Below are 18,068 nucleotides of genomic sequence, written 5' to 3'. Positions count from 1 at the left end.
AATAAAAATAATGTAAGTGTTTAGAATAGGACTTTTATGATTACTCAATTTAGAAAAAAAAATTATTGTGTATAATCATAAGTACTAAGAAGAGATAATCTCCCTTATTTAAAACAGACACGGTTCTAATAATTTATAAAAAAATTTTAAAAAAACTAAAATAAATAAAAAAATACTCAACAAAAAATTTAAATAGATTATAAAATTGTATAGAAATGATTGAAACAGGTGCTGAGTACGTATATGCTAAAGCAGTGACAGAAAAAAAATAAGGAGAAACTCCAATTTACAGACATATTGTAAAATTACTTTTTCTTTCATTATATTTTGACTACTTTTGTCATTTTCTCAAATTGATTCTAACTAATTACTTCTACTTTAGGATTTAGTTGGTGATTTAGAATGGACTCCATACCCTGATGTCTAAAATATGCAAGATTTTTTCAAGAAGATTGTCCGCGATTTTGGAAATAACTAATTCCTTGGTACTCTTAACAAAGAAAAGAAAGTATATGAATGGAAGACATACTAGGAAGTTAATAAGCTTTCAATAGAATTAGGTAGCTCCATTTAGAATAACAATCTATTTTACAACACAAGCAGTGAAGGTCTCAATACTAACATCAATCTTTTTGGTGTATATTCAAAGAACAGAGAAGAATGGATTATGCTCGAAATAGCTGGTTACTATTATAACTTTAGCATCGTTCCTCTTTATGGTAAGCAATTAATTTTTACTTCTCAAGTCAGACTTCATTTTTTTGAGTTCATAAGAAACAAAACTTCTTTATAAAAATAACAAAAGGAAAAAATTTTAGATATATAATTAATTAGCTAGCTATATTTTAATGTTGCAAAATAAACAAAATTTAAATTATTATCAAATTTTAAATGACATCATATTTGTTTTCTAAATGATAAAAAATTTAATCAATCAATAAATTATTTTTAAATTTTTTTTTGCCCCCAAAATAATCTCAAAAAACTTAAAAATATTATCTTTAATAAAGATACACTTGGAGCTGATTCAATGATGTACATAGTCAACTAAACTAACATGAATACTATTTATATCAGTGGCGAGAATGTTCCTAAAATCTTAAAGCTAGCTAACACCTACCAAATTAAGAACATAGTTTGTTTCGATAAGCTCTCTGAAGAATTAGAAGGAAAAGTCAAAGAAAGACAATTCAATCTTATTTACTTGAAGGACTTGATGGAAGAATTTAAAGATAAAGTTCCTCTTCCATTTGCCAAGATAGATAAAAAAGACGTTTACCAATTCTGCTATACATCAGGAACAACTGGAAACCCTAAAGGTGTTATTCACTATCACCAAAATGCCTTAGCATTTTTAGCTACTTGTGAAAGATCAATCGGTGTCTATAAGACTAGAGAAACTGATGTCCATTACAGCTACTTGCCTCTTCCTCACATCTACGAGAAACAAATATTTTTATCTTTGGTCCTTCATGGCGCTTCCTTAGGTAAATGATATACTAATATATTTTTAAAATTTAATTAAAGGACTTTCCAAATTTTTTTTTTTTAGTCTAAAATTTCATTTTAAAAAATCAGGTTTTTATAGTGGTGATATTTCTAAAATGACAGAAGATCTTTACATTCTTTAACCTACCTTATTCTGCTCAGTTCCTAGAATTTTCAATAGATACTATAGCAAGATAAAAGAAGGATTTGATGCTGCCTCACCTGAAAAGAAGGCTATTATAGATTTAGCTTTTAAGGAAAAATTGGCTAATATCCATAAGAGACCTGATATTGTTCACCATGAAAAATGGGATGAGCTTGTTTTTAAGGATATTAGAAAACTTCTTGGTGGTAAAGTTAGAGGATTTGTTACAGGAGGAGCTGCCTTATCAGGAGAAATATGTGAATTCTTAAAGGTCTGCTTTAGCTGTTGCTTCTTTGAAGGTAAATATATTTAAATTTTAATTTATTTTAAAAATTATAATTTTTATTAGGTTATGGCCAAACTGAAAGCTTTGGTGGATGCTTCTAGAATGCTCCTTTCGATGGAAAGTATGGTGATGTTGGGGGTGTTAATTCCAGTGTTGAATTTAAATTAATAGATATTCCTGATATGGGATATAGTGCAGATGATGTAGATGCAAAAGGTAATCCAATTCCTAGAGGTGAAATATGCATTAGAGGTTAATAAGTTTGCGGTGGTTACTACAAAGTAAGTTATTTATTTTTAGTTTTTATTTTTTTTACCTTACTAATTATAATATTTAAATCTTAGGACCCAGAAAGAACAAGATAAGCTATAGATGAAGAAGGATGGTTACATACAGGAGATGTAGGATAACTTAATAGCGACTTATCATTGAAAATTATTGATAGAAAGGGTAATCTCTTCAAACTTTCATAAGGTGAGTTTGTTGCTCCAGAAAAAATAGAAAATATTTACTCAAGGGCTAAAGGTGTAATTGAAGCTTACGTTTATGGTGAAGCTTTAAGAAGCTATTTAGTTGCATTAGTAATCATTGATCCTGAATATATTATTCCATATGCTAAATAAAACAATCTTCCTGGAGACTTAAATGAACTATGTAATAACAAGGAAATTAGAGATCATATCTTTAAAAATATAATTGAAGAAGGTAAAAAAGCTAACTTAAATGGCTTTGAATAAGTTAGAGGTATAAAGCTTGATCCTAAACCACTAGTTTTACATGGTGTTACCACTAATACTTTGAAAATAAAGAGACCTGATGCCAAAAAGAAATTTAAAGATATACTAACTGAAGTTTACAACGAAGTAGAATTAACTAACCATATTGCTTGAAATTAAATAAAATTTTATTGATTTAATTTTATCCAATAAATCAATTAATTATTAACAAATTTTAAATATTTAAAAATTAATTCATTTTACCCTAAATTATTAAATTTATTAATTTGTTTTATATAAATAAATTGAGTATTTATTTATTATTATCTTAAAATTAAATAAAAAATTAAAATAAAATCTTACTATTACAATATTTCAAAAATAATTTCTTAATATATTATAAAAAATAAAAAATTTAAGAATTTTTTAATTCATTGTAAAAAAATCAATATCTATCTTGTTAGTTCAATTTAGGAAATAAAATTCTAATATATCAATTAATAAATGAATGAATTACTTACTTACTTTAATCTAAAAATATTCTAAATACTTCTTATGAAGTAATCAGGTTTATGAATGTAAATAAAATTTACATAATAAAATTTTTAAAATCTTTATTAGTTCGAATTAATTTAAAAAATTTTCTTTAATTTTAAATTATATTTAAAAAAGAAGTAACTTCATTTAATTTAGAGACCTTCCTTTTTTAATTCAATTTTATGTAAGCATTTTAATATCTAAAACTTTAATTTGTAATCAAATTTACTTATTATTTTTACTTACTTAAAATTTTTATCAATCTTAAATTTTACAATTAGCAAAAATATATAATATACTATCAGTTCTCACTAATTTAATCCTTTGCTAATTTAGACCCCATTTTTGAAAATTTATTCAAAATAAAAATGAATTTGATTAAAATTTTAAGAAAAGCAGCCCTCTATATTTATCTATTTTATAGTTAAGCTGATTACTTTATTTCTTATAGATATTAGATGGTACTACACAATTCTAGAAAGGAAAATTAATAATCCTATGAGTCTTACTGATTTTGATATTTAAATTTTTAAATTAAAAAAAAGAAAAACTCCAAATGAAATTTAAAATTGCTAAAATGAATAAATAAATAAATAAAAATTTATCATTTTTATTATTAACAAATATTCTGATAGAGATATTAAAGAATTATAAATATTTTATGGAAGATTTTATCATAATAGAAAATAAGATTGATTGATTGATTGTAAAAAGGAAATTAAATTTTGATAAAATTAATAGGAATATTTTAAAGGAAAATGTTGTTACAATCTAATATAGATATTAAATATAATTTGTTACTGAATTTATTAATTAAATATTTATTAATTTTGTTAGTTTTCAATTTTGTTAGTTTCTTTACAGTTATTATGATTTTTGTTAATTTTTTTATGTATATAATTTATATATTTTCAAATGTTTGTTATTTATTTGTTATTACTTTTTCATATTAGTTATAATTTTTTTTAATGCTTAGTTGTGTTTGGAAAATTAATTATTAAATTTTAAATATTTTTTATTAATAAAATCATATTTGAATTCAATATTTGTTCATTTTTATAAGTCATTTGATTTTATTTTTTACTCATAAAGTAAGTAAACTTTATTTATTTCACATAGGAGTTATGCGAATAAAGTCTTTGTAATATGATGAAAGCATTGATTTTTCTAGTTCAGTTATTTAGTTAGAAAGCTTGAAAAGGGAATCTGTAAATTTTTTATTAGGCTTTACTGGAGAGATCATTTTAGATTTGACAGGAGACTCTGAAAATGATTATTATTAGCTTGATTTGCAATCGTAGTACTTTATTAATTCCATAGCTTCTCTTTCGTATTCTATTTTACTTTGAATCTTAACAGGTTATAGAAGAGGTCTTTTTCTCATAGGTGACATCATTTAACGATTTATCATAAAAGGAGCATTATGAGAATTTTTACGTGTATTAAGACTACTCTCGGTCTTTAGTTTTTAAGAAGATGGTGTTTAGAAGAGATTATCAATTTCTTTTTGCAAAAGACTAGCAGGTATCTTTTCTTAAATAGCTAAGGAATTAGAACGAAAGTTGTGACTTTATATCCTTCTTTTTTCGTTTTCAAATTATTACTAAATCTATTGTGGATTTTATTTTAAATAGGCACCGTTTATTGAATTGCTACGATTCTAGAATAGTTTACCTTAAACATAAATTTAATTCTTTGGACCTGATACTTTTTCTCTAATTGGAGTATTAGACCTAGAAGCTACTGGTTCAGTATTGACTCTTTCATTTAAAGAATGGTTTCTAACAACATTAGCCTAGAAATTTACATCTTATTAATTATTCATTTTTTTTAGGCGATTCAGCCTAGGGTTACGGTTTAAAGATGCTAATTTATTATTGTTTTGATAGTTTTTAGGAATGTAAGATGAGAGAGCTAAATCTAATTAACTTTGTTTTTTTTAATTCTTTTCAGCATTTAATTTTTCAACTGAACGGGGGCTAATAAATTTCTTTTTAAGCTAAAAACAGTTTGAATCATCATCATCTTCTGCTTGTTAAGATATTTATAAATTTTCCCAGGATGATCTCTTAACACTTTCGTCTGCACTCTCAGATTTGTTATCATCAGATTCAACTGTTTCTGAAGTACCGAGGTTGCAACCGAAATGTGTCAAAGAAGTATTACTGTTGATTTCGACTTGTTTTTTCATATTCTTTTTACTGAGTATGACCATTTTATTTTATGGGTTCTTAATGAATAGCTACTAAGGAATCTTTAAATTCTATTAGCCGTTAGTTGCTTGATCCTTTCTTATTGGAATTGTTTCATCACAAAGTAAGTAAGAAGGACATTTATCCTAAGAAGATGTGCTTGATTGCTATGAAAAGAAAGATTAATTGTGATTACACAAATATTAAACAGAATTCTCATTAAATATCCCTTGATTGCTATCATCACAAGAAGGCTCTTAAAATAAATCAGATTATGAGGATAACATTTTTATGTAATAATAATATGTGCCTAGTGAGTATTATTTTTGATTCTTTACTTTTTTAAAGGGAAGCAGTAAATTATTAGGAGCAAAATTTATTGGATAATATTTCTTTTTTAATTAATTAATTTATGAGTTTATATTTTTTTTTCTGTTTTAATTAATTATTATGCATTTTAAAATATAAGAAAGGATTGATCCCCACCCAGCTTCCTTGATTCTTTTAATAAATATTGAAATAGCTATATGTAGTTTACTACTTGCTTCTTTTCATATATTATAACTTTCTAATTTACATACAATAATGCGATCAATTTAATTAGGTCTATTTTACTTTACATTTGCAACTCTAATCTAATTTTACACTTTTCTTGATTATTTTGGAAAAGCTTTCTTCAGAGATCAACGAACTAATTTTATTATTTAAAAAGAGACAATACATCTTTCCTTTCAAGTAAATCTTTCTGGCTAAAAACTTGAAACCCGTACTGTAAACAATCATTTTTTAATTAACTATAATTTTTCTAGATAAATAAATATCTAACCTGAATTTACAGCTAGCAGATGCAGTTAAAATATCTTTATAAATTAATTACTTCTTTTAAAAAAGGAATCAAACAAAATTAGATTCATTATATTTTGATAACTTCATAAAATAGATTCATTAGGGAATTAAATTTTCCCTAATACATAACAAACAGTATTTATTTGCTTAACTTTTGTAATAAATTTAACATCATTTAGAAATAATTTATAATTATAGGCTGTAATTACTTATCGCATAAACCTTAAACACTAGACAACATCAGAATAATATTATTAATTAAATAATATCCAAGCAATTTTCTTATAAATAGTGAAGTTTACCTCCTTTAATAAGTTTATATTATTAATTAATAGATTGACTTGTTTTCTAATTTGCTAATAAATATTTGATTGTAAGATAAAAATATCTTTACTTTGAAAATTAAAGTATAGAATATTCATTTTTTTTACTATTTGGAAATACCTTTATAATTATAATCTTTAAATAAAATGACAAATTTTATATCTTGAATAATTCCCTTGCAATAATTAAATCAATAATTGCTTAACATTTTAAGGAGTGATCTCCTTTGAAAATCGTATGAATCTAAACATATTTTATTAACTTAAATCAGAAGTTTTGAATTATTCATAAAAATTTTTTGTTTACCAAAAATAATAGTATTCATAATAATTTTGTTTTCTATTTTTAATAATCCTATTTTGCTCGTCATAAATAGACAATCCTAATTAAATTATCCCATCAGATTTTATTATAAATTACATTTAGCATATTGAATTTGCAATGGTGATAATATAATAGCTCAAGATTTATAAAAATTTTTGAAGATTAGGAATAAAAATTAAATAAAGTCCCTATTTTTATCTATAAAAGAAATAAATTTAACTTATTGATATAGCTTCCCTTTAAAGAAAAATAAGTGTTATCACTTTAAATCTTTCTACTCTAATTAGCCTCATTGAATTCATTAATACAAACTGTAATTTAAAATTAAGAATAGGATAAATCCAAAATTTACAAGCTGCTTGTGAATTTAGTTTTGTTTGAAATATTAGATCAAATTAAAAGTCACTTGATTGTTACCTCTTGGATTTTCCCACTTTACTTGTATTTTATATCTTAAAAAAGCTTAACGCTAAAATTAATCTTAAATTTGTTTTTAATCATTAATATCTTCTAATCTTAAGATTAATGACTTATATTGGTTTTATTTAGGTTGTAATCTAATTAGATCTAGAGTTTATCTAATTTATAATGATTAGAAATTTTTTTATGATGAATTTAAATAATTTAAGGTATTTATTGCTGGAATTGTTAATTCAATAATATGAAACTCAACCATCTCAAAATTAATCAGTAAAATAAAAGTGATTACAGAGTAATAAAAATTTATTATTTGTGTAGATAAAGCTAAATAATAATTATTTTTATTAGCCAAAGAAAGAAAGAAGGATATTTATTTGAATATCTCACTTTCTAAAAATTTAATTTTATTAAATTAAAAGTTAATAAATTTATGAAATACTTTTATTTTTCTAATTTCATGTATTAAGAACAAAATTAAGAATGATTTTTCATGTAAAAAAAATAATTTTAATAATTTAGTAAAGACATTTTTATTTTTATAATAATCAAATTAATAAATAAATGGACAATTATTTATTTGATGATTTAAGATGATTTATAAAGTTTCTTTTAATATTGTTTTTTTATTATTAAAACTTGGTTTATGATTTAATTTACAAAAAATGCATTCAATTAATTATAATTAAATTAGGTTGTTTAGCAAATTTATGGTTAATTATACAACATATATTTTACTTACATTCCAAAAGGTATTATTTTTGTCTCAAATTAGTTAAAAACTAAATTAATAAAATTAATATTAATATATTATATAAGTTGTTTTAAATAACTGTTTTTTATATATTTCAATAGCCAGAAAGAAGACTATCTTATAGTCCTTACAAAGGATTTTCAAGACATTAAAGTTCTTTAAAATATAAGCATTTAAGGTATTTTAATGAAAAATATAATGTATTAGATCATGTTTTAATTAAAATTAACTACTTAATATAAATATAATATTAGAATGCATACGAAATTAAAAATATTATTCTAAATAAAATAAGCTAAATACATTTATTTTTTATTGAGATAATCAATAATAAATAATTGATTAATTATTAATATTTATTTTTAATTTATATAGATTTGAAGAAATTCATTTGATTTAATACAAATTATATTCAGAGATCAAAAATCTTTTATTATTATAACTAGTATTCCAAATCCTCATTATTTTGCTAAGTCTTACTAAATATAGGCTTAAAAATACTATATAATATTAATATAATCAGTTTAGTATAAAGATTTTAAATTGCTAATTAATTAATTACTTTTCTAGATTGCTTTTTCTTAATTCATATTCTGTTTTATCAGCTTCAGGATTAGTAGAAAGCCAGTTCTAAATTTCTTTTATGGTCTACTAGATATTTTATTTATCATAATTACTTATTTTATCAACATCCTTGTACTCTTCGGTATCTAATAGACCCACCACAAAGTCGAGATAAGATTTCAAGGAGTTTTTTGAATTGATTTTTTCTTTAGTGATCTAATCTTTAAATTAAAAAAGCATAGCCTCATAATTTAGATCTTTTTGTTAAAAATAAATTTTATAAGATTTTTATTACTTTAAATTAAAGCTATAATATCTAATTAAAAATATACCCTCAAAAGCTTAAATTTCAGGTTTTATAGGATTTGATTGAAATGTTATTGAATTCATTACATTTGTAGATTTTTCTACTGCTGTTATATTTACAAGTCCTCCCATCCATTCAATTTAAGCTGTAATTTCAACTTCGATTTTACCTTGCTGTATCTAAGGAATTTTAAGTTCTAATTCATCTATGAAAAAATTATCCTTAGTAAGTAATCTTTCACCTTAAAAAATTTTTAATCTAAGCTTCTACTATTGGTTGTCTTGATTAAATATGAATTTTTCTGTTTTTTTGTAAGGTAAATATGATTGTTTTGGGATTAGTATAGACATAATGCCATCATCCGTTTCAATACCTAGAGAAATAGGATTGACTTCAAATTAAAGTAAAATTTCTAAATCATTTTTATACTAAATTACATCAAATTAACTAGCTAAGCCTATTGCAACAGCTTCATTTGGTTTAATACTTACTTTGGGTTCTTTACCAAAAAATTCTTAAATAGATTTTCTGATTTTCGGAATATACGTAGAACCACCAATCAAGATGATATTATCGATATCGATCTTATTGAGACCAGATTTATTCAAAACATCTTATATCGTATTCGTCACTTTCTAAAATAAATCTGTATTTATTTCTTCAAATTTTTCTCTAGTCAGTTCTTCACTAAAATCTAAACCATCAACTAAATTTTATATTTTTATTTAAGTTTTTAATAAAGAAGAAAGCTATTTTTTTGCAGCTTCAACTTCTATTCTTAATTTTTAGATAGCTATTTAATCAATAGAAATATCTTTGCCATATTTCTAAAGAATAAGCTTAATGAAATATTCTACAACTCTTTGATCAAAAACTTCACCACCGAAGTTTATGTCACTACAAGAAGCAATATTATCAATAACACCATAATCAATATTTAAAATTGAAACTTCCATTGTAGCTCCACCCAAATGAAAAACCAAAGCATTTTTATCATTTTAGTCTTCAAGATCATAAGAGTGAATAGCTGCTTTATAATCATTAAAAAATCTTTTAACTTCCAAGCCAGCTATTGAAGCGGCATTAACCATAGTTTATTTTTGGGCATCGCTTAAATAAGTAGGAAAAGATAAAATTGCATACTTAATTTCATTTCCTAGGAAATTTTCTGCTATTTACTTAAAATAATAAAATTTATTCTACAATAAGCTATATTAAATTGATTAAAGGTTTTAAAGAATTAAACTTTGCTAAAATTTATATTTTAATTAATTATTTAGTTTGAATATGAAAAAATAATTAATTTGTTAACTTTTTTTTAGTAAATTAATTGAACTCTAGTAACACTGTTACTTACTCACTATATATTTTACTACGGGGATCAAAAAGTCCATAAAATTAAAAAATATTGTTGATTGAAAATTAAAATAAAAATTAAGTTATTAATAAAAATAACTTTTGAAACTCTAAGTTATATTACATTATATTCATAATTTAGTTTGAGTTTTATGAAAGAGTAAAATTTTTGAGAAACTATTCCATAAATTTTTTTAATCAAAACTAAATTATTAAATTGTTTTTTTATTTTGGGGATTTACTTTTTTATCTTAATTTATTTTATTGCAGCACTTAATTTAATTACCTTCATCTTTGATAGTATCATAGCAGTGACTTCTTCAGTTTTATGGACTTCACTTCCTTCTATATCTATGATATCATAAATTCGATTATTTTTAGTTATGTTTTAAGACAGAAAATCCTGACTATTTTGTAGAACAATATCTTTTTAATCCTGTGCTATCAGTTTCTTAATTTTTTAAACTGATCTAGATGGATTATTTTTATATTAATGAATAGCTTATTCTCCAACAAATATTTTATCCTCTGCAAAGGACACAACAGAGGGAGTTTCTGTATTACCTTTTATAGTTAAAATTATAAATTAGATTAGTTTTAAATAAGAAGAATAAAATTAATCAAATAATTAGAATAAAACATAAAATATAAAACCTTAATTGTTAAATAATGAATCATAAGCTAGATATATCAATTAAATTTGTTAAGTTTTAGAATTATAAATAGAATTAAATAAAAAAATATTTATCATTTTATAAATAATTACCAAATTCATTTGGAATGATTATTACTTTACCTCCTTATACAATAACTACAGAAGAATATGTATTGCCAAAGTCTATCGCAATATGATCTTTTAAATCCTCTGAATTTATAAAATAAAATTATAGGATTATAATTGTCAAAAATAGCAATTTAGAGTTCATTTTTATGTTTGAATTAAATTGGATATTGTATTATATTAATTTATTACTTTTTTATTCTTTTTTTTTATTTAAATCTAAATTCATAAAAATATGGATATTTATTACACGTGCACAGTTTTTGGATTTAGCAGACTATAGACAAATTGAAAATTATAGAAATTTTTATATGAATTATATAGGCTACCAATTTAAGTCTAAATTCTTAAAAATATAGATATTTATTACACGTGCATAAATTAAAACAGTTTTTTGGATTTAGCAGACAATCGACACGTTGAAAATTATAGAAGTTTTTAAATTAATAAAAAATATTACTAATTTTAGGCAAATTTATTTGTTCTATATCCCAATAAATTTAAACATTCTTTTATATTGTTTAAATTAATAAATTCATCAAAAAATTGTTAAAACTGATCTATTAGGAAATATTTATGTTAAAATTTAAACAAGCTATTAGAAAATAAAATTATTCTTTTTCAAATGTTTAACAAAATATTGAGATGAAAAAATATTTCAAAAACAAAATAGTAGTTTTTTTAATTTTAAATATTCTAATTACTTATATATTAATTAAAATGGTAAACAAAAAGTAATAAATTAATAAATAAATAAATAAATATACCTTATTTATTATTTTTTAAAAATTTTTGAATTATTTATTTATTTATTTATTAAAAGTGTTATGTTTATTATTAATTTTAAAAAAACTAATCTAATATTCCACAATATATATAAAAATTTAAGGTATATTAATGAAAAGTCTAATGAATTAGGTTATGTTTTAATAAAAGTTAATTACTAAATATAAATATTATATTAAAATACATTAAAAGATAATAGTATTATTCTAAATAAAATAAGCTAAATAGCATTTATTTTTTATTGAGAAAATCAATGATGAATATTTAATTAAATATTTAATTTTATTTTATAATTATTTGAAGAAATTCAATAATATAAATTATAATCATATTCAGAGATCAAAAACCTTTAATATTCTAATTTGTATTACAAATCCTCATTATTTTGCTATTTCTTACTAAATATAGGCTTAAAAATACTATATAATTTTAAAATAATCAGTATAAAGATATTAAATTTCTAATTAATTAATTACTTTTCTAGATTTTTTTTTCTTAATTCATATTCTGTTTTATCAGCTTCAGGATTAGTAGTTAGCCAGTTCTAAATTTCTTTTATTGTCTAATTGATAATTTTTTTATCACAATTACTGATTTTATAAACATGCTTCTACTCTTCTGTATCTAATATACTTTTTACAAAGTTCAGATAAGTTTTCAAGGATTTTTTTGATTAGATATTTTCTTTAGTGATCTAATCTTTAAATTAAAAAAGCATAGCTTCATAATTGATATCTATTTGTTAAAAATATATTTTATAATTTTTTAATTACTTTAAATTCAAGTTATAATATCTAATTAAAAAATTACTCTCCTCAAAATCTAAAGTTCCAAATTCTATAGGAATAGATTCAAATGTTATTGAATTCATTACATTTGTAGATTTTTCTACTGCTGTTACTTGTACTGTACCATCACAAATCATTTAAGCTGTAATTTCAACTTCGATTTTACCTTGCTGTATCTAAGGAATTTTAAGTTCTAATTCATCTATGAAAAAATTATCCTTAGTAAGTAATCTTTCACCTTAGAAAAATTTTAATCTAAGTTTCTGCTATTGGTTGTCTTGATTAAATATAAATTTTTTTGTTCTTTAGCTAGGTAAATATGAGTCTCTTGGGATTAGTATAGACATAACACCATCATCCATTTCAATACCTAGAGAGATATGACTGTTATAAAGACACATGCTGCACAAATAATTATCTCGATTGTAAATTGAGTTAATTTTACTGGCTAAGCCTATTGCAACAACTTCATTTGGTTTAATACTTACTTTGGGTTCTTTACCAAAAAATTCTTAAATAGATTTTCTAATTTTCGGAATATAAGTAGAACCACCTATCAAGATGATGTTATCTATATCGATCTTATTGAGACCTGATTGATTCAAAACTTCTTATATCGTATTCGTCACTTTCTAAAATAAATCTGTATTTATTTCTTCAAATTTTTCTCTAGTCAGTTCTTCACTAAAATCTAAACCATCAACTAAATTTTAAATTTTTATTTAAGATTTTAATAAAGAAGAAAGCTATTTTTTTGCAGCTTCAACTTCTATTCTTAATTTTTAGAGAGCTATTTAATCAATAGAAATATCTTTGCCATATTTCTAAAGAATAAGCTTAATGAAATATTCTACAACTCTTTGATCAAAAACTTCACCACCGAAGTTTATGTCACTACAAGAAGCAATATTATCAATAACACCTTCATCAATATTTAAAATTGAAACTTCCATTGTAGCTCCACCCAAATGAAAAACCAAAGCATTTTTATCATTTTAGTCTTCAAGATCATAAGAGTGAATAGCTGCTTTATAATCATTTAAAACAAATTAAACTTCTAAGCCAGCTATTGAAGCAGCATTAACTATAGATTATTTTTGGGAATAGCTTAAATAAGCAGGAATAGATAAAATAGCATACTTAATTTCAGTTCCTAAGAAATTTTCTGCTATTTACTTAAAAATAATAATTAATTCAAAAAATAAGCTTTATTAAATTTATTTTAAAGAATTAAACTTTCCTAAAATTTATATATTAATTAATTATTTAGTTTGATTTTGAAAAAATAATTAATTTGCTAATTTTTTTTTAGTAAATTAATTGAACTCTCTCTAGTTACACTGTTTCTTACCCACTCTATATTTAATATGGGGTATCCAAAATAAATTTTTAATTGTTTTTTATTTTGGGGGGTTTACTTTTATTTTAATTTATATTATTGCAACACTTAATTTAATTACCTTCATCTTAGATAGTATCTTAGCAGTAACTTCTTCAGTTGTATGGGCTTCACTTCCTTCTTTATCTATGATTTCAGAAATTGTATTATTTTTAGTTATGTTTTAAGACAGAAAATCCTGACTATTTTGTAGAACAATATCTTTTTAATCCTGTGCTATCAGTTTCTTAATTTTTTAAACTGATCTAGATGGATTATTTTAATATTAATGAATAGCTTATTCTCCAACAAATATTTTATCTTCTGCAAAGGACACAACAGAGGGAGTTTCTGTATTACCTTTTGTTATTAAGATTATAAATTAGAAGAATAAAATTAATTTAATAATTAGAATAAAAATAATGAATCAGAATCATAAGCTAGATATATCAATTAAATTTGTTTCATTTTAGAATTATAAATGAGAATAAATAATTACCATATTCATTTGGAATGATTATTAATTAACCTTCTTATACAATAGCTACAGAAGAATATGTATTGCCAAAGTCTATCCCAATAATATTATCTTTTAAATCCAATGAATTTATGAAATAAAATTATAGAATTATAATTGTCAAAAATAGTAATTTAGAGTTCATATTTATATGTTTGAATTAAATTGAATATTATTTTCTTTTTAAGTATAAATTATTAAAAATATAGATATTTATTATACGTGCATAATTTAAACTATTTTTTGGATTAAGCAGATTAATACACGTTGAAAATTATAGAGGATACCAATTTTTAGCAAATTTATTTCTTCTATATCTTAATCAAATTTAAATATTCTTTTATATTGTTTGAATTAATAAATTTAGCTCAATTAATAATTTGTTTGATCAAAAATTATTCAAATCTATCTATCTATTAGGAAATATTAATGTTAAAATTTAAACAATCAATAAGCAAATTAAATTATTCTTTTTACGATATTTAACAAAATATTGAATGAAAAAATATTTCAAAAACAAAATTAATACATTTTTTTATTTTTAAATATTATAATTAATAATATTATCTTTTAAATCCTATGAATTTATGAAATAAAATTATAGAATTATAATTGTCAAAAATAGTAATTTAGAGTTCATATTTATATGTTTGAATTAAATTGAATATTATATTCTTTTTAAGTATAAATTATTAAAAATATAGATATTTATTATACGTGCATAATTTAAACTATTTTTTGGATTAAGCAGATTAATACACGTTAAAAATTATAGAGGATACCAATTTTTAGCTAATTTATTTCTTCTATATCTCAATCAAATTTAAATATTCTTTTATATTGTTTGAATTAATAAATTTAGCTCAATTAATAATTTATTTGATCAAAAATTACTCAAATCTATCTATTAGGAAATATTTATGTTAAAATTTAAACAATCAATAAGCAAATTAAATTATTCTTTTTACGATATTTAACAAAATATTGAATGAAAAAATATTTCAAAAACAAAATTAATACATTTTTTTATTTTTAAATATTATAATTACTTACATGTTAATTAAAAAGGCAAACAAAAACTAATAAATTAATAAATAAATATACCTTAAGCATTAGTTTTTAAAAATTTTTGCTTTATTATTTATTAAAAGTGATAAATATAAATATATTTTTTAATATTAGATAATCAATTAATTATATTTATCTATTATTTTTTTTATAAAAAATTAGTTAATTTAATTTATGATAAGAGGTATTTTTATTTTCTAAAATATTTAAACATTTAATAAATAATATTTATTATGCTTCAAGTGATTAAAAACAAATTATTGATTAAGTATTTATTTATTTATTTGATCTTAGCATTATTGAGATTAAATAAACATAAATTTTGAAAAACAAATGACTATGTTCTTAAAATTTAACCAGCAATTAAAAAATATTTGTCAGAAATTTGTTAAATTTTAATTCTTTTGGTACATTTTCTACTTAATAATTAAAGTAGAGATTAAATAAGGAATTATTTATCTATTTTTTTTTGTTATTTACTAGCTAGGATTGAATAAACCTTAGTTATAATTAAATAATAAAGACTGACTTATAGGCTTACAATTTTTGTATTTTTAAATTCACCTTAACTTTCTGATACAAAAAATTTTTGTTCATTAAAAAATTTACAATAGACTAACATTTATTTATTTATTCTTTGAGATTAGTCTTTGGTTTGAAATATATTTATTTCATTTAACTCATAATCATAATTACTAAATAAAATAATCTTTGGAAAAAAAAAAATTTAAAAAAAAGATTTCCCAATAAATAATTGCAAAAAAGCAATTAACATAATGGGATGCACTAATTCTTGTAATACTAACAAAAAAAAAATATAAATAAATGATGCAATACTCTAACATTTAGTAGAGTAGTTTGATATATACTATGAAGAAATATACAAAATAAGATTTAAACTTTATGATGATTTAGAAATCCCTCATTTAATTGATGAGCAACAAGAACTCTCCTGTGTAAATATAGATGAAAATCTTTTGTTTGAGAGGCTTAAAGAAATGAAAGAAATATATAGTGAGGAATTGTACTAATAAACCTTCACAAATCTAAAATAAAGTCTTAAAAAAATTAAAGAGATGTAGGCAAAGTTAGCTCCATTTCTAAAGAGCAGTAATAAAGTATTACTTGATGCTAGAAAAAAAAGTATAAGTAAAAGAACTGAAACTCTTATCCAAGAAGGATAACTTAAAAGAACTTGCATAGTTGCTTACTTTAAAAAGCCCACACTTAATGATAAATCACCTCAAAATACTTACAGATCTCACACAAGTGAGTAGAATTAAGACGAAGCACATTTATAAACTTGCTACACAAACAGCTACAGAAATTATAAGCTTTCATAAGTTTTGCAGAAAAAATTTTCACTTATACAATCAATTGATTGAAAAATCCAAATCTTGAAATTTTATTGTTCTATATGCTTGATAGATAGATAGATAGATAGATAGATAGATAATAAATAATTTGTTTATTTACTTATTTTTTTTCCTTTTCTATACCTAAATAGTTAAATTAAACTTAGTTTTGATGACTTTTTCATAATCTGAATAAAATTTTACCTTCAAACCTAAGTCGCAATATTAAATAATATCTAATAAAATAAATTGATTGAAACAATTTCTAATTTAATTAATGTATTTATCTATATTTTATATAATAAATTTCTATTTCTTATTCTATACTTACTATAAAAATACTAAAATATTTATCATTAAAATTAAATTCAATATCAATCTATTATAAATAGAAGCTGAATAAAAAAAAGTTTTCTGTTAAAAAAATTATTCGCAGTTACTTATAAAAATATTTCTTTCTTCTTCACTCCTTATTTGCGTAATACAATAACAAGCATTAAAAGATAGATTATTAGCATAAATGTTATTTGCCAAATCAAGGTGTTTAAATTTAAGAGAAAAATGCGTTGTTACTAGTTTTTTTTGCTATTTAACTTTTGCTTTTTGCCTAAATTAGAGAGACTGTAAGTTTTTAGAAAAAGAAATTAATTAATTAGTGAGTTAGGTCGATAAAATTGCTGCCTAAGTTTTCAGTTATTAGAATCAATAAAATAAGAAAATATAAATGATATTGAATACACAAAAAAAATCTATAAAAATATTTTTTTTATCATAAAAATGTTGGATAAAAATGCTGATTATAATTTTTATTTGCAGAAGAAACAAGTATTATTTTTAATATTAGATATTTATTTATTTATTTTTATGTAAGAAAGTTTAACTATAAATAAATAAATAAAAACATCATAATTAACATCTTTTTGCAACCAAATAATTTTTTAAATTGAGAGATATTTCTTATTGTTATTTTTTTTCAAAGTAATAAATTTTACCTCTTTTATTTTAATCTTTTATAGAGCTAATAAACAATATATTTACAAAATCAAAAATAAGAATTTATGAAGAGATTATTATTATTACTATTATTATTTTATTATCATTAATTTTTTATATTTATTATTCTTGTTGATCAAGTGAAC

General features: G+C 21.6%; 5 protein-coding genes across 5 annotated transcripts; 1 reads left to right on the top strand and 4 right to left on the bottom strand. All coding sequences in view use genetic code 6, as the record gives it.

The window, feature by feature from the left end:
- Positions 1 to 215: 215 nt before the first annotated feature.
- Positions 216 to 2,809, top strand: TTHERM_00349120 (AMP-binding enzyme family protein; the record flags this gene model as incomplete). The annotated part of the gene is made up of 6 exons (XM_001023067.1): positions 216 to 299; positions 383 to 719; positions 1,011 to 1,487; positions 1,579 to 1,932; positions 1,983 to 2,200; positions 2,264 to 2,809. The coding sequence occupies 6 exons, from the start codon at positions 216 to 218 to the stop codon at positions 2,807 to 2,809; spliced, it is 2,016 nt and encodes a 671-aa protein (XP_001023067.1).
- A 1,474-nt stretch (positions 2,810 to 4,283) lies between these two features.
- TTHERM_00351130 (hypothetical protein) lies at positions 4,284 to 5,807 on the bottom strand (the record flags this gene model as incomplete). Its single annotated transcript, XM_001023070.2, has 1 exon — positions 4,284 to 5,807. The coding sequence occupies exon 1, from the start codon at positions 5,649 to 5,651 to the stop codon at positions 4,284 to 4,286; it is 1,368 nt and encodes a 455-aa protein (XP_001023070.1). The 5' UTR covers positions 5,652 to 5,807.
- A 2,634-nt stretch (positions 5,808 to 8,441) lies between these two features.
- TTHERM_00351140 (heat shock-binding protein 70, ER luminal protein) lies at positions 8,442 to 11,545 on the bottom strand (the record flags this gene model as incomplete). The annotated part of the gene is made up of 5 exons (XM_001023071.2): positions 8,442 to 8,529; positions 8,592 to 8,850; positions 8,926 to 10,078; positions 10,543 to 10,820; positions 11,023 to 11,545. The coding sequence occupies 5 exons, from the start codon at positions 11,543 to 11,545 to the stop codon at positions 8,442 to 8,444; spliced, it is 2,301 nt and encodes a 766-aa protein (XP_001023071.2).
- Positions 11,546 to 12,130: 585 nt separating this feature from the next.
- On the bottom strand, positions 12,131 to 14,651 carry TTHERM_000351139 (heat shock-binding protein 70, ER luminal protein; the record flags this gene model as incomplete). Its single annotated transcript, XM_012799524.1, has 5 exons — positions 12,131 to 12,242; positions 12,300 to 12,558; positions 12,634 to 13,786; positions 14,072 to 14,349; positions 14,489 to 14,651. The coding sequence occupies 5 exons, from the start codon at positions 14,649 to 14,651 to the stop codon at positions 12,131 to 12,133; spliced, it is 1,965 nt and encodes a 654-aa protein (XP_012654978.1).
- A 2,296-nt stretch (positions 14,652 to 16,947) lies between these two features.
- On the bottom strand, positions 16,948 to 17,286 carry TTHERM_000351138 (transmembrane protein, putative; the record flags this gene model as incomplete). The annotated part of the gene is made up of 2 exons (XM_012799523.1): positions 16,948 to 17,073; positions 17,134 to 17,286. 2 exons carry the CDS (start codon positions 17,284 to 17,286, stop codon positions 16,948 to 16,950), a joined length of 279 nt encoding a protein of 92 aa, XP_012654977.1.
- Between the last annotated feature and the right edge of the window lie 782 nt (positions 17,287 to 18,068).

The sequence above is a fragment of the Tetrahymena thermophila genome (genome assembly GCF_000189635.1).
Source record: "Tetrahymena thermophila SB210 genomic scaffold scf_8254460, whole genome shotgun sequence".
NCBI lineage: Eukaryota > Ciliophora > Oligohymenophorea > Hymenostomatida > Tetrahymenidae > Tetrahymena > Tetrahymena thermophila.
The sequence above is the reverse complement of the archived record's forward strand: the minus strand, read 5'-3'. Positions and strand labels throughout refer to the sequence as shown.